General features: G+C 46.8%; 1 protein-coding gene across 1 annotated transcript in view; it reads left to right on the top strand.

Annotated features, from left to right (window-relative positions):
- CATSPERD (cation channel sperm associated auxiliary subunit delta) overlaps positions 1 to 14,011 on the top strand; it is a 77,100-nt gene that overhangs the window by 49,658 nt on the left and 13,431 nt on the right. Inside the window, exons 13-16 of the mRNA XM_066252671.1 lie at positions 6,987 to 7,100; positions 7,840 to 7,929; positions 8,714 to 8,772; positions 11,716 to 11,794. Of these exons, the coding sequence (XP_066108768.1) occupies positions 6,987 to 7,100; positions 7,840 to 7,929; positions 8,714 to 8,772; positions 11,716 to 11,794 (342 nt within the window). The remainder of the gene's footprint in view (positions 1 to 6,986; positions 7,101 to 7,839; positions 7,930 to 8,713; positions 8,773 to 11,715; positions 11,795 to 14,011) is intronic.

Below are 14,011 nucleotides of genomic sequence, written 5' to 3'. Positions count from 1 at the left end.
CACATCTGGCTTGCGAGCCATAGGTTCCTGACCCCTGATTTAAGAGGTGGGTAATTATTGGTTTAAGGCCTCAGAAACAGACACAGTTACACATTAAACAAAGACTTCACATACAAATTATAAATTAAGAAATTTAAATGAGCACGTTTTACTTGTTTCAATTTAAATTATACTAGAGATATTTTCTGACAAACAAAGAGACAAAACAGATTACTCATTCACACAGCTCAATAGACAACTGTGCTTTTTTAAGCTTTTCGAGATGGCAGGGAGTTCTCAGCATAGATGGGAGGAAGAGAGGAAGCAGACAGATGGACAGTGTGAACAGCTGGATGGAAAGAAGGAGGGTCAGAATCTGCAGGAGGAGAAAGAGGAGGTTAAAGTGCTGGTGGTGATGCCACATGGTCAGAGGAGTAAAAAAGATTAGGAGCTCTGGCCCTGGCCAGTTGGCTCAGTAGTAGAGTGTCAGCCTGGCGTGCAGGAGTCCTGGGTTTGATTCCCGGCCAGGGCACACAGGAGAAGCACCCATCTGCTTCTCCACCCCTCCCCCTCTCCTTCTTCTCTGTCTCTCTCTTCCTCTCCCACAGCCGAGGCTCCATTGGAGCAAAGATGGCCCGGGCACTAAGGATGTCTCTGTGGCCTCTGCCTCAGGTGCTAGAGTGGCTCTGGTTGCAACAGAGCGACGCCCCAGATGGGCAGAGCATTGCCCCCTGGTGGGTGTGCCAGGTGGATCCCAGTCGGGTACATGCAGAAGTCTGTCTGACTGCCTCCCCATTTCTGGCTTTGGAAAAATACAAAAAAAAAAAAAAAAAAAGATTAGGAGCTCTGAAGAGAGGGGAGAGGATGAGGGGGAGAAGGGCATAGCTGTAGCCGAAGCCGGTGGGGTGGGAAAATGGGTAAGATACAGCTGAAGCTGATGGGGAGGGGGGAATGGGTCAAAGAAGAAAAAAGAGAAAGAGCCACCTGTCTGTAAGGAGGGAGGAGGGGTTTAAGAACACAGTGGAGAAGGGAGGGGCCCCTGGCCAGCAGGGGAGGAGAAAGAGAGGATGGTATTTGCAGGTGAATGAGAAAGAGGATTTAGCGAAGAGAGGGGAGGGGCTTTCTGGAGGGAAAAGACTCAAGTGGAAGAGATTTGCAGAGGGACCAAAGAGGGGTCCCAAGAAAGGGGTGCCCCCGGGGGTCAGGCAGGAGGGGAAGAGAGTTGGGAGTCTGCGGAGAAGGAAAGATTAGGAGCAGAAGCTTTAGGTGAGATTTCTTTGGCCAAAAAATGACCTGCATGTAGAACAGACGGCACAGAAATTAAGAACAGGAGCAAAGGGAGAAGAAAGCCTGCACATAAAGAATTTCTGATGCCCTCCCTGTCCAGTGGCAGAAATTGTCAAGATCTCTTGGGATATTGTAATAGTAGTAGAAAGCAGCCTGGTTAGGTGCCTAGACTTTTGAGGAAGTCCATAGCAGCAGGCTGTTCAGAGTAGAAACCTCCCACACTGTGAACCTCAGAGAGTAGAGCGAGTCCTGAAGGAGTAGAGAAGTAGTCTCTGAGGCCTGAGATTGGGAGGAACCCGTGTTCCGAGGGGAGCCTGGCTGGATGGTTTGGATTGAGAGGAGCCCACAGTAGAGGAGACTGGTGAGAGAAGGGAGCGTCCCCGCCTTCAGTCACAGTTCCAAGAGGAGAAAATCTCCGTAGAAAGAGAGTCTCAGACAGGAGGTTGTCACCCCAAGGCTGAGATCCCAGGACATAGGAGAGGGGCCTGGCTAGGCGCGCCTAGACTTTTATAGAAGTCCATAAAGGAGTAGAGGCAGACCACTCGTAGATATGGAGTCAGAAGTCAAAACCATTGGACCAGGAAGGGATGTTTTTAGAGAGAAATTTGGAGGCCAACTGGGGAAGGAGAGGGAGAAACTCCTTACCTTTCTGGTCTGGCAGGGGTTCGGGACAGGGTCAGATTGCTGGCCAGTTGACCTACAATTGCTTGTCCAGGCTTCATTTGGACAGCAAAGAGGGATCGTCCAGGCAACCAGTACCCTGTCCTGGGTTTCGGTACCCCGTCCCGGGTTTCAGCACCAAATGTTGGAATCTATGGGAGTCCGAAAAGACCAGAGTAACAGGCTTTATTGAAAGGAAGAAAGGAACCCTGCCGGCACTTCTCCGGGGAGAAGGGCACTGGTTACAGACTATGAGGCGAATATTATAGGGCTTGGGAGAGCCTGAGGAGATACTGAGTCAGAAGTTCTGGTATGTTCCCTTTTACAGTTTTAGGATTTCAGCTTTCTGCAATGCTCCTCTTTGGGCAGTTAATCAGCTTTCTGAAACTTTTCTACCTCAGGGGCGATTGTCCAGTAAGTAAGGGTGAGGTCAGGCAGCCAGGTGGGACAACAGAAGGGCAGTTGGAGTTCTGGTAAATTCATATATCTATCAGTAAATATGTATATGTTTGCTCGCTTATAGTAGTATGCATTGGGTGTGGGGGACAGGCTGTAAGCAGGCAGGGTCATTATAGCCTAAGGCTTAGTTTTTAGATTAAACCTTTCCCACCCTTTTAATATTAAGATCTTTTCAAACCTAAGCTTTTCCCCACACCCTTGACTGTTGCATGATATGGGGTGGTGCACTCTTATGAGGAATCCCATTATGCCTCAGATAAATGACTTTGTATCAGAGACTTCCTTATTTGTATATTGGATTAAAGGTTTTGATTTCTACAGTATAAAATGGGGCAGAGGAGCCCGTGCTAGAGGAGGGCAGAAAAAGGCCACGTGGAGGAGAGGAGAGGCAGCCAAGATGGCGGAGTGCTGAGGGAGAAGCCAGTTTGTGCAGAGAGAAGGAGATAGGGAACAGAGGTGAGGTAGAGATCTTTGATTCTAGGAAACTCGGATAAGTCAGTGGCTTTGGGAGCCCTGAATGGAAAGGGAAGTGTTTTCCCACTGTGTGTATTTCTCACCCACCGGGTGCGAGCTAGGATTAAAGCTAATGGCCCACCAGTTCTTGGCTCCGTTGTTTCATTACTGTCTGTCAGAATCAAATGCAAACCTGCACGGGCAAAGTGGCTATGATGGTGGCCGCGGCTACTGGCTTTACAATGTGCAAAAGAGTACTTTGCCAAAGGAAACAGGATCTTCCCAAAGGAAACTGGGGAGACTCTTAGGGAGGGGGAGCAGCTGCTGCTGGACAGAAATAGTAAAATGTCTTCACTAGGCTCCTCTAGAATTCATCTCCCCCAGTTCCTAGCAATCACATGGTGAAAAGTACAGGAAAGATTTTCCTAAGTTAGTTTTCATTTTTAAAGTTTTTTTTCCAGTTTGAATGAGATCTTATTGACATATAACATTGTATTAGTTTCCAGTGATGTGATATATGTTTATATTGTAAAATGCTCACCACAATAAGTCTAGTTAACATCCAACAGCACACATATATAGTTACACATTTTCTTCTTGTGATGGGAATTCTTAAGACCTATCCTCTTAGCAACTTTCAAATATGCAATAACTGCTGTTACTTCTAGTCATCATGCTGTACATTACATCCCCAGTATCTTATAGCTGGAAGTTTATACCTTTTGACCCTTTTCCCTCATTTCGTCCACCCCAGCCCCCTGCCTCTGGCACCCACCAATCTATTCTCTGGTTCTATGAGTTCAGCTTTTATAGATTCCACATATGTGTGAGGTCATACAGTGTTTGTCTTTCTGACTTATTTCACTCAGCATAATCAGCATCATACTCTCAAGGTCTATCCATGTTGTCACAAATAGCAGTATTTCTTCCTTTTTGAGGCTGAACAATATTTCATTGTGGATGTAGATATAGAGAGATATTCACCACACTTTCTTTATGCATTTATTCACTAATAGACGCAGACTATTTCCATATCTTGGGTATCGAGAGTCGTGCTGCAGTGAACACAGGGGTGCATTCATCCCATCAGGACAGTGATTTCATTTCCTTCAGATAAATACCCAGAAGTGGAATTTGCAGGTCATGGGTAGTTTTAGGTTTCATTCTTTGATGACCCTCTATCCTGTTTTTTTATAGTGGCTGCAGCCATTTACATACCCAAGGAAATGCCATCGGTGAGCCTGTCTTGTCCAGTCACCTCATCCTACCCTTCGATGCTCTTATACACTAAATCAGCTGAGTCCTGGGCTCCACAGAGCCCAGGCTGCCTCAGTGTCACGTATCTCTGTGGGGCCAATCCCCCCCTGAAGGGATAAAGATCTTACAGTGTCCATACCCAAATGGCCTTTGAATAGATGACACCGAGTGAAATGAGAAGATAATAAAAGCAACTGTGCCATAAAGCGAGCTTGGGGAGATGATGGTGCTAATGGATGGTACTAGTTTTCCTTACTGGCCACAGTAAGATGTCACTCCCTAGGCGTTGTGATTTTCTTGTGGGTCCTTGAGATCACACAAGTGAGAACTGCTGATCTTTTGCACAGGTCGAAGGGGTAGAGAGAAAGAGAGAGAGAGAGAGAGAGAGAAAATAGTAAGACTTTTATGCAAATATTTGGCCCCTTAAACTATTCTGAGGAAGACCACTGTGGTAATAGCAAGTACTTTTCCAAAACCCTACCAAAAAGATACAGCACCACAAAAACCCACGGATGAAAGCTGGAACAACTTAAGCAACAAAAATAAACAACCAAATTTTGGATAATAGCCAAACTATAAAATAAATATGCACAAGTCCATACAGATGTAAATAAATGGTAGAATACATAAAGGGAGAGGAGACACATTCCCTTACAGAAGAATTCCAGATAATATGGCCACATCCTCCCCTCTCTGGGAAGCTGGGCTTAAGCCCACTGAGCCCCCTGTTGTAGTGGGGTCTGGCCTTAGTGACTTGCTAATGAAGAATAGTCTGAAAAGAAAAATTGCAGCTTGATAGTGGAGAAAACTGCAAAACTGGTTAGAGTCAGATCAGGATTGACATTGACAGTGACAGTCATGTCACTATGATAAGATGTCCCAGTGTGTCTTGTCCATTTCTCCCCCCTGGACCTGGAATCAGCCATTTCTCCAGGAAGCAACTTACTGGTCATCTTCTTGGCATGGCAGCAAAGCAATTCATTGTCTTAAAAACTGGAGAAATAAAAGGCAACACACAGCCTGACCAGGTGGTGGCTCAGTGGATAGAGTATCAGTCTGGGATGAGGAGGACCCAGGTTCGAAACCCTGAGGTCGCCAGCTTGAGTGCGGGGTCATCTGGTTTGAGCAAGGTTCACCAGTTTGAGCATAAGGTCGCTGGCTTGAGCAAGCGGTCACTTCATCTGCTGTAGCCCCCCGAGTCAAGGCACATAAGAGAAAGCAATCAATAAACAACTAAGGTGCTGCAACAAAGAATTGATGCTTCTTATTTCTCTCTTTTTCTGTCTGTCTGTTCCTGTCTGTTCCTCTCTCTATCTCTCTCTGTCTCTGTCACACAAAAAAAGGCAACACGCAGACATTTCACCCACCTTTACTTCATGCTGTTCTACTGGGCCAAGAAATTGAAGACAGAGACAGTCTCCTGATAAAATTATTCTGAAAACAAAATGCTGGGATAGCATTACATGGCAACCCCAGCAAATTAATGGGTGTGGGCGTGGAGCATCAGTGGCCACCAACATCAAAAAGGAGCCTGACCAGGTGGTGGCGCAGTGGATAGAGTGTCGGACTGGGATACAGAGGACCCAAGTTCGAGACCCCAAGCTTGCCAGCTTGAGCGCAGGCTCATCTGGTTTGAGCAAAAAGCCCACCAGCTTGAACCCAAGGTCACTGGTTCCAGCAAGGGGTCACTCCATCTGCTGAAGGCCCGCGGTCAAGGCACATATGAGAAAGCAATCAATGAACAACTAAGGTGTTGCAACGCGCAACGAAAAACTAATGATTGATGCTTCTCATCTCTCTCTGTTCCTGTCTGTCTGTCCCTGTCTATCCCTCTCTCTGACTCACTGTCTCTGTAAAAAATAAATAAATAAATAAAAAGGAGACAGCCAGGCCTGACCTGTGGTGGCACCATGAATAAAGCATCAACCTGGAATGCTGAGGTCGCCAGTTCGAAACCCTGCACTTGTCTGGTCAAGGCACAGATGGGAATTGATGCTTCCTGCTCCTCCCCCCTTTCTCTCTCTCTCTCTCCTCTCTAAAATGAATAAATTTAAAAAAAATAAAAAGAGGCAGCCAGCCATTACGTGCCATCGTGTGAGATCAGTCGCCTGTTGAGTCCTGCCAACACAACTCAACCCAACCTGATGTGTCCCGCCACCAGTCTGCCGGAGATGCAGAGCGCAGAGGAATATGTCAGCTGTGCTAGGAAAATCCACACTGTTGGAAGTCTGCAGGTCCAGCAGCTGAACTGGAGGGGGAAGCTGTGTATGGAAAGAGATTTAAAGGACGTAACACTGTTTGAAAATAGGCAAAACTAAGATATATTATCTAGGGATGCTCATGTGGTGATAACTCTAGAAAGAAACACAGAAGGAGCCTCAGCAGGTGGTGGTGCAATGGACAGAACGTCGGCCTGGGGTGCTGAAGACCCAAGTTCGAAACCCCGAGGTCACTGGCTTAAGCAAGGGGTTACTGGCTTGACTGGAGGCACCCCTCCCCCAGTCAAGGCACGTATGAGAAAGCAATCAATGAACAACTAAGGGGCTGCAACAAAGAATTGATGCTTCTCATCTCTTGTCTCTTGTCTGTCTGTCCTTGTTGGTCTGTCTGTATCTCTCTCTCACACACACATACACACACACACACACACACAACCCACAGGAGAAAGGCAATCAGTACAGAAGTGCGGCAGAAGGTACTTCTGAAGAGAGAAGGGGAATTTGTAGGCACCCTGAGGGTGCAGGACCTGGGGGGGAAGAGGCACAAGGGAAGCCCAGGCTGCTGTACCCATGAAACTAGAATGTGCCATCTCCTACTTACCTACCCTTTTCTTTTGGGGGAACAGAGAATTTACTTAAATGAGATTTCTTTTTTTTTGTATTTCTAACTAGGTAGAATTTCTGCAAGGAGAATTTGAAAACAAAATGTATATCATTGATATGAACAGCGAATTGGAGTTGACTGCCCTGATGATACCGAGGCCGGGCACGTCACCAGTCCCACTCGTAAGGACATCTCCTTATCTGCCAGACAAGTGTTTCTGATACGTGATGTTCCCAGTGTCCTTGGCCTTATTCCCTGTGCCCATTGTTCCCAGACTCTGGAAACTCGTATGGAGAGACACTCACTCAGGATGCCCGTAGAAACTGTCTCTTTCTCCTCAACTAGCCTCTACATGTCTGGGCAGACAGAGCCATGTGCCCAGCTTCCTTTCACGCTATCTCTGCACCTAATTCTCTACCTTCTGAGTTACCCCTATGCTTTCTACAAGTTCATTTTCTTCTTAGTAGACTCACACAGCCTTCCCCCAGGCAGTTGGGGTGCCTGGGAAACTGCAGGTGTCCTGGGCCTGGAACCCAAACATCCAAGCTTGGAAACTGAGTTGGGGGCAGATTAATGTAAGGATGTGAGAGAAAGTCCAGCCAACCAGGACCCGGACCACTAGGCTGCTTCCAGATCTCATCCAGAGGTCTCCCACCTTGAATTCCCTTGCAGGACAGGCCTCCTGGCCTCTCCCCACATGAGGGACGAGTCTGAGTCCTGCAGCTCGACAGCTCCAGGCCATCTGCAGAATGAGGCTGAGAGGCCACAGTTAGGGGTTGTGGATAAGGCAGGGGAACATTTGGGGATAGCACTGGCAGATGCATTTGCAGAGCAACCTTGGATTTGACTCTGAGAGTGCATGGTGGTCATGTGCAGGTGTCACTCCAGGCAATCCTAATGCCTCTCCTGTTCCCACCCCAGGCAATAGTGAGCAATCCCCACTCGTTGGGGCTGCAGACCGTCATCTATGAGGATGGCTACACTGACGACGGGAACACCAAACACAGGCTGGTGAGCTGCGCCCACGCCCCAAACTGGGATCAATGAGGTGAAGGGCATGACCTTGATCAGCCTGGCCAGGTCCAGTGCCTATGGTCATTTCCTGGGCCTGACCCGCCTTCTTCCTCTCCTCTCCTTGCATGCACCTGCATTACGTGCTGCAGAATTTGGAGGAAACACATCCCAGCTTTTCCCCAACACAGGCAGGTAGCAATCACCCCACTGAGTGACATCAGTACGATGTCACACAGGAGAGGCACAGAGGATGTGACAGGAAAACTAACTCAGCCCCAGGGAAGGCAGGAGATCTGTACTAGCCTGACAAACTGAGGGGTCAGCTTGGGGGGAACCAGAAGGGCCAGGAGCAGCTTGGATACATAGGTCTGGGAGATCTGGAGAGCTGAGCCAGGCTCCATGGTCATACCACAGAAGCTGGACTTGAGCCCAGAAGCCTGGATCGAGTTGTACAGCTCCTGCAGGACGAGGCATGAGTTGGCTGCAACTCTTTGGACCAGTCCTTGTCACTTCCTGGAGAAATAAGAAAGGCAACAAAATTGCAATTGCATCTCACACTGGGTCCAGGATAAAGGCAGCATGGGAATGACGGAGCTTGGGGTGGCCATTTCCACGGCCTCCAGTAGCCTTTCCTGGGCAGTGGAATTAGAACCAGGAGAGGCCTGGACAGCTTCCGGGCTCCTCCTTGCACGCCCCCATCCTCCCATCTCTCCCTGAACCCCAATCTGGTGACTGACCCTGGCTGACCCACAGTGGCAGCTTGGTTTTCTCTGTTCCACAGAACATTTCCCTGAAGCAGCAGCAACACTGGGGCAGGGCTGACAGCAACTTCACCTCCAAGTATGTCATCACCTGTGCCGTGGTGGGCAGTCCCAGGCTGTCGATGGCGGGGGTGGGGGTGGGGTTTCCTTAAGGCCGAGGTGGACACTCTCCCATGGAGGAGGAGAAGGCAAGAGTAGCTAAAATACTTTACAAATGGCAGTTCCACAAAAATTAAACACACAACTACCACATGATCCAGCACCCCACTTTTAGGTATATACCCAAATGAATTAAAAGCAAGGTCCTGGATTTATCTGCACCCCCATGTTCACAGCAGCATTATTCACAATGACCAAAAGGTGGAAACAACCTAAATGTTCATTGACAGATGAATAGACAAACAGAATGTGGGTTTTTTACACAATGGAATATTATTTAGCCTTGAAAACAAGGAAATTCTGACACCTGCTAAATTGTGGATAAACCTTGATATTATGCTCAGTGAAATAAGCCCGATATAATAGGACAAATACTGTTTGATTCCACTTGTAGGATATTGCCAGAGTATATACGTATTTCAACAACTTGTTTTAATTCTATATGTAGAACTTTGTAACACTATATTATATAATTGAAATTTGTCAAGAGTATAATTAGCCTGACCTGTGGTGGCACAGTGGATAAAGTGTGGACCTGGAAATGCTGAGGTCGCCGGTTTAAAACCCTGGGCTTGCCTGGTCCTGGCACATATGGGAGTTGATGCTTCCTGCTCCTCCCCCGCTTCTCTCACTCTGTCTCTCCTCTCTCTCTCTCTCTCTCTCTCTCCCTCTCCTCTCTAAAATGAATTAAAAAAATTTTTTTTAAAGAGCATAATTAAATATCCTAACCAAATAATAATAATAATAATAATAATAATGTGTGAGGTGATAGATGTGTTAATTAACTTTTACAGTGTGTACATATATCAAACAAGTCATCACATCCTACACCTTAAATATCTTACCATTTTATTTGTCAATTATACCTCAACAAAGCTGAAAAATATAAATGAAAAGTAAAGAACTTTGTATACTGCCTGACTAGGTGGTGGCGCAGCAGATAGAGCGTCGGACTGAGATGTGGAGAACCCAGATTTGGGACCCCAAGGTCGCCAGCTTGAGCATGGGCTCATCTGGTTTGAGCAGAGCTCACCAGCTTGGACCCAAGGTTGCTGGCTCGAGCAAGAGGTCACTCGGTCTGTTGTAGCCCCCCCCCCAGTCAAGGCACATATGAGAAATCAATCAATGAGCAACTAAGGAGCTGCAACGAAGAATTGATGTTTCTCATTTCCCTCCCTTCCTGTCCGTCTGTCTGTCTGTCTGTGTCTCTGCCAAAAACAAACAAAAAAACCCTGTATATTATTCATATAGGATTATGTTCTTCTCTCTCTTGCTTATGGTAAATTTGTTTAAACACCACTGAATTATTAATGTACTTGGCCATTAAAATTCAGTTCTCTGAGTAGAAATTCCTTAATCCAACAGAACTAGAACCCAACAACCAAAATAATAATAATAGTAATAATAACAAAACTCCCTTTACTTGGAAATTAAGAAGCCCCCTTAGAGATAACACCTGAATAAAAGAATTCATGAAATACAGCTAAACTATACTCAGAGGAAAGTTTATACCCCAAGCACTTTTTATCATTATGAAAAGATATGGACTAAACATAAATGAACTAAATCTCTAACTTCAGGAACCAGGGGGGCAACAGAGAGATTAGGAGAAGGAAATGAACAATGATCCAATCTGAAATGTATTAAACAGAATGCAAAAGGACAACTTAAAGGCAAAGCGAAACATGAATCTGGCTCCTCGGAAGGCCGATGTAATAAAGAAAATCAGACCATCCTGATGAAGGAGAAAGAACAGAATTAAGATGAACAATAGGAATAGAAAAGGGAGATAAAAAGGATAAATACAGGCAGAGGTGGATTAAGGTCAGTTGCCCCAGGCGCAGAAGAAAATAGTGGGCCCCTTAAAAAAAAAGAGGGGGGGGAATAAAAATACATGGTAACCATATTTTTAAATAAATAAAAAATACTGTGTACTATTAATGTTAAAATTGCACATATGAAACCCAACTTGATGTCATTAGAAAAAAGTGTAAAGTTGGGGTTTTGCGGGGACCTTCAGAAGTCGAGGCCAGGGCGCGCACCTGGTGCACCCGCAGTTAAATCTGCCTCTGAATACAGAAGCTATTCAAAAAATGATGAAAATGTATGCAGCTAAGTGATAATAAAAATGTCAGATGTTCTTTTCAATAAGTTATTACATATAAATTAACAAAACTGATTTCAAGAAGAGGTAGAAATGCCAGGGAAGGTGGGGCTGCCAGATGTAAACAGAGGTTCTCAGTCAATATTCTAGCATTCCAGCCTGACCAGGTGGTGGCACAGTGGATAGAGCATCAGACTGGGATGTGGAGGACCCAGATTCAAAACTCCGAGGTTGCCGGCTTGAGTGTGGGCTCATCCGACTTGAGTATGGGTCGCTGGGTTGAGTGAGGGATCATAGATATGATACCATGGTCACTGGCTTGACCCCAGGGTTTCTGGCTTGAGCCCAAGGTTGCTGACTTGAGCCCAAGGTCTCTAGCTTAAGCCCAAGGTCGCTGGCTTGAGCAAGGGGTCACTTGCTCTGTTGCAGCCCCCTGGTCAAGACACATATGAGAAAAGCAATCAATGAACATCTAAGGTGCCATAATGAAGAATTGATGCTTCTCATCTCTCTCCCCTCTTGTTTGTCCGTCCCTGTCTGTCCCTCTCTCTGTCTCTGTTACACACACACACACACACACACACACACACACACACACACACTTCTGGCATTCCAGAACAGATGGATGGATAGATGATAGATAGATAGATAGATAGATAGATGATAGATAGAAAAATATGAATGAAAAGATAAATGGATCAGCAGTGATTTCCTCAGCGATGCCAGTGTGCAATAACAAACTGTCCCATTGCCTTACAGCATAAAGAGACCCACACTATCCACCATCACTCTGGACATAGCCAACAAGGAAATTTCATGTGTGGACCTCAAGCCACTGGTATGTCCCAAACTTCTGCTCTCCCATATTCTTTGTCATTAGTGTTAAGAATAATGGCAGCAGACCTCGGCTGACTTTTCCCTGAGGAACTGGCCAAGGCCACACTCAGCATATAGAAACTCAGGTGATCCTTTCCCCATTGCCGGGTCACTGCCCCTCCTTCGTTACTGTCCCCCAGGGCTGCCACTCATGACTTACCATCCCCGGAACAGGTGTATCAGTTCTGGGCTTTGTTGCTTTTAGATGGTCAGCCTCTGGCTGACTCAGGTGAGAGCTCTCCTCAGTGCTCCTAAGAGAAAAACATGTATGTTCTGAGCTGGATGGTTTACAGTGGAGGGCTTTGTTCTCAGGAGAATGTTTACCATCTCTATGAATTAGCCAGTCTGGGAGAGGGAGGTTCCTGTCAGCAAGGCCCCAGGTGCCAGAGTATCAAGATTACAAAAAATAAAAAAATACAGTTACTGCAGTGGGTGAGGGCATGAAGAAGGTGGACCCGATAAACAGCACACCTTCCTTGGGTTGGACTGTCTTCCTCTCTGAAGTGTATTCCTGGCCAACTTGGTCCCCAGGGGAGGTTGGGTGCTGGATGCTATCCATTGGACAGCCATCTGGGCTACAGCCACCTCTGAGCAAACCAGAAAGAAGTGTTTTGTTTGTGAGGCCACACCAACATCCCCTTGCAGAACCATCCACGCCATGTGGAGGTGAGAGGACATGTCATTTGCTGGGCTGATGCCCAAAGGTTTCATGGGGGCAGGGGCAGGGGCAGGAGTCCCCTTGTCTTTCAGCCACACACTGGTGCCAGCTGGCTTCTTGGGTTCTACCCTCCATCCCACCACGATGTCTTACCCCCTTTCTCTGGGTGCAGACGGGTTAGAGGGGGAAAAGCAGCACCAGGTGGTAACCTTGATTCAGCAGCCTCAGTTGCTGGGTTCTGGCTAAGAGAAGAACTAAAAGCCAGGACTCAAATTATAAGGAAAGTTTACTTAAAAAGGCACAGAGATAGAAGAAGTGAGCTGTTGGGCAAATGAGTTTGTAAATTTTGTATTTTTTTAGTTTACTCACTTTTATTGTTAGAAAATGGCGCTGGGCATACACGCGTGAGCAGGGCAGTTGATTGAAAATGTGGGTTGCTTTCCTGCTTGGGAAGGGCTATTGTTTTGCTAATGTTTGCTGGAGGAGAGGTTTTTCCGCCAGAAAGTTTTGAAGAAAGAGAAGGAGAGGCAGAGGGAGAAGGCCTGTTTGCAGAGTGAGAGAAGAGAAATAAGCCATGTTTGCAGAGTGAGAGCAGAGAGAATGCAGAGTGCTGAAGGAGAAGCCATGTTGGCAGAGAAGGGAGAAGGTGTGCAGATGGGGAACCAGAGCTGAGGGGCTTTTGCGAGCTCTGCTGAGACTGGTAGGGCCTTTGATTCTAGGAGAAACGGGAGAAGATTCTCATGGTTTTAGAACCAGAGAATGCGTCAGGGCTTTGGGAGCCCTGAGTGAAAGGGAAGTGTTTTCCCTGTGTGTTGCTCATTGGCCAGTGCGACACTTTAATAAAGGAATGGCCCACTATTTTTTGGCTGCACTGTTTCTTTGCCATCTGTCCAAATTCAATGGGAACCTGCATGTGCATGGCCACCATGGCGGCAACTACTGGCCATACATGAACTGTAGAAGAAATGGGCTCAGGAAACAAGTTACAGCAAAAGAAGGGCCCTTGGAGCTTAGGGGAGAGAGAAAGAGATAGATAGAGATAGGGAGACACAGAGAGACAGAGAAAGAGAGATTGCGCCTCGAGAGACAAAAAAGGGAGGAGAGTTTCAGGAGTACTCTATTGGGAGAGCCTAGCTGGGTCCACCATCCTGAGGGCTTTTATCTGAGGTCTCAGGGGAGGATCTCAATAGAATATTCATTAGCTTTCCAGGTATCGCAGCTAGTCCTGATGTCAACCACGGGGCGTTCCACCTGGTTTTGCTGCTTTTCTGGTCCTGGAGCTGAAACACAACTAGATGTCATATCCATGCTTAAGGGAGTGGTTGAGCAAGGGCTTGTAGTTTCCCCCATTGCGAGGCACCTGGGGCTCTCCGCTCTGGTGACCTTCTGTACCTGGCCCATCATTCTTACTCTGCTCATCTCTGTCTAACTGCGTAGTACAGAGGGGATGCATCTTTGGCTTTGGTCTGAATCCTCTAAATGGCAATTCCCAGCTGTTCCAGCAAAGCATTCCTAAGGGCA

This window comes from Saccopteryx bilineata, chromosome 1, assembly GCF_036850765.1.
Source record: "Saccopteryx bilineata isolate mSacBil1 chromosome 1, mSacBil1_pri_phased_curated, whole genome shotgun sequence".
NCBI classification, from domain to species: Eukaryota; Metazoa; Chordata; class Mammalia; order Chiroptera; family Emballonuridae; genus Saccopteryx; species Saccopteryx bilineata.
The sequence above is the reverse complement of the archived record's forward strand: the minus strand, read 5'-3'. Positions and strand labels throughout refer to the sequence as shown.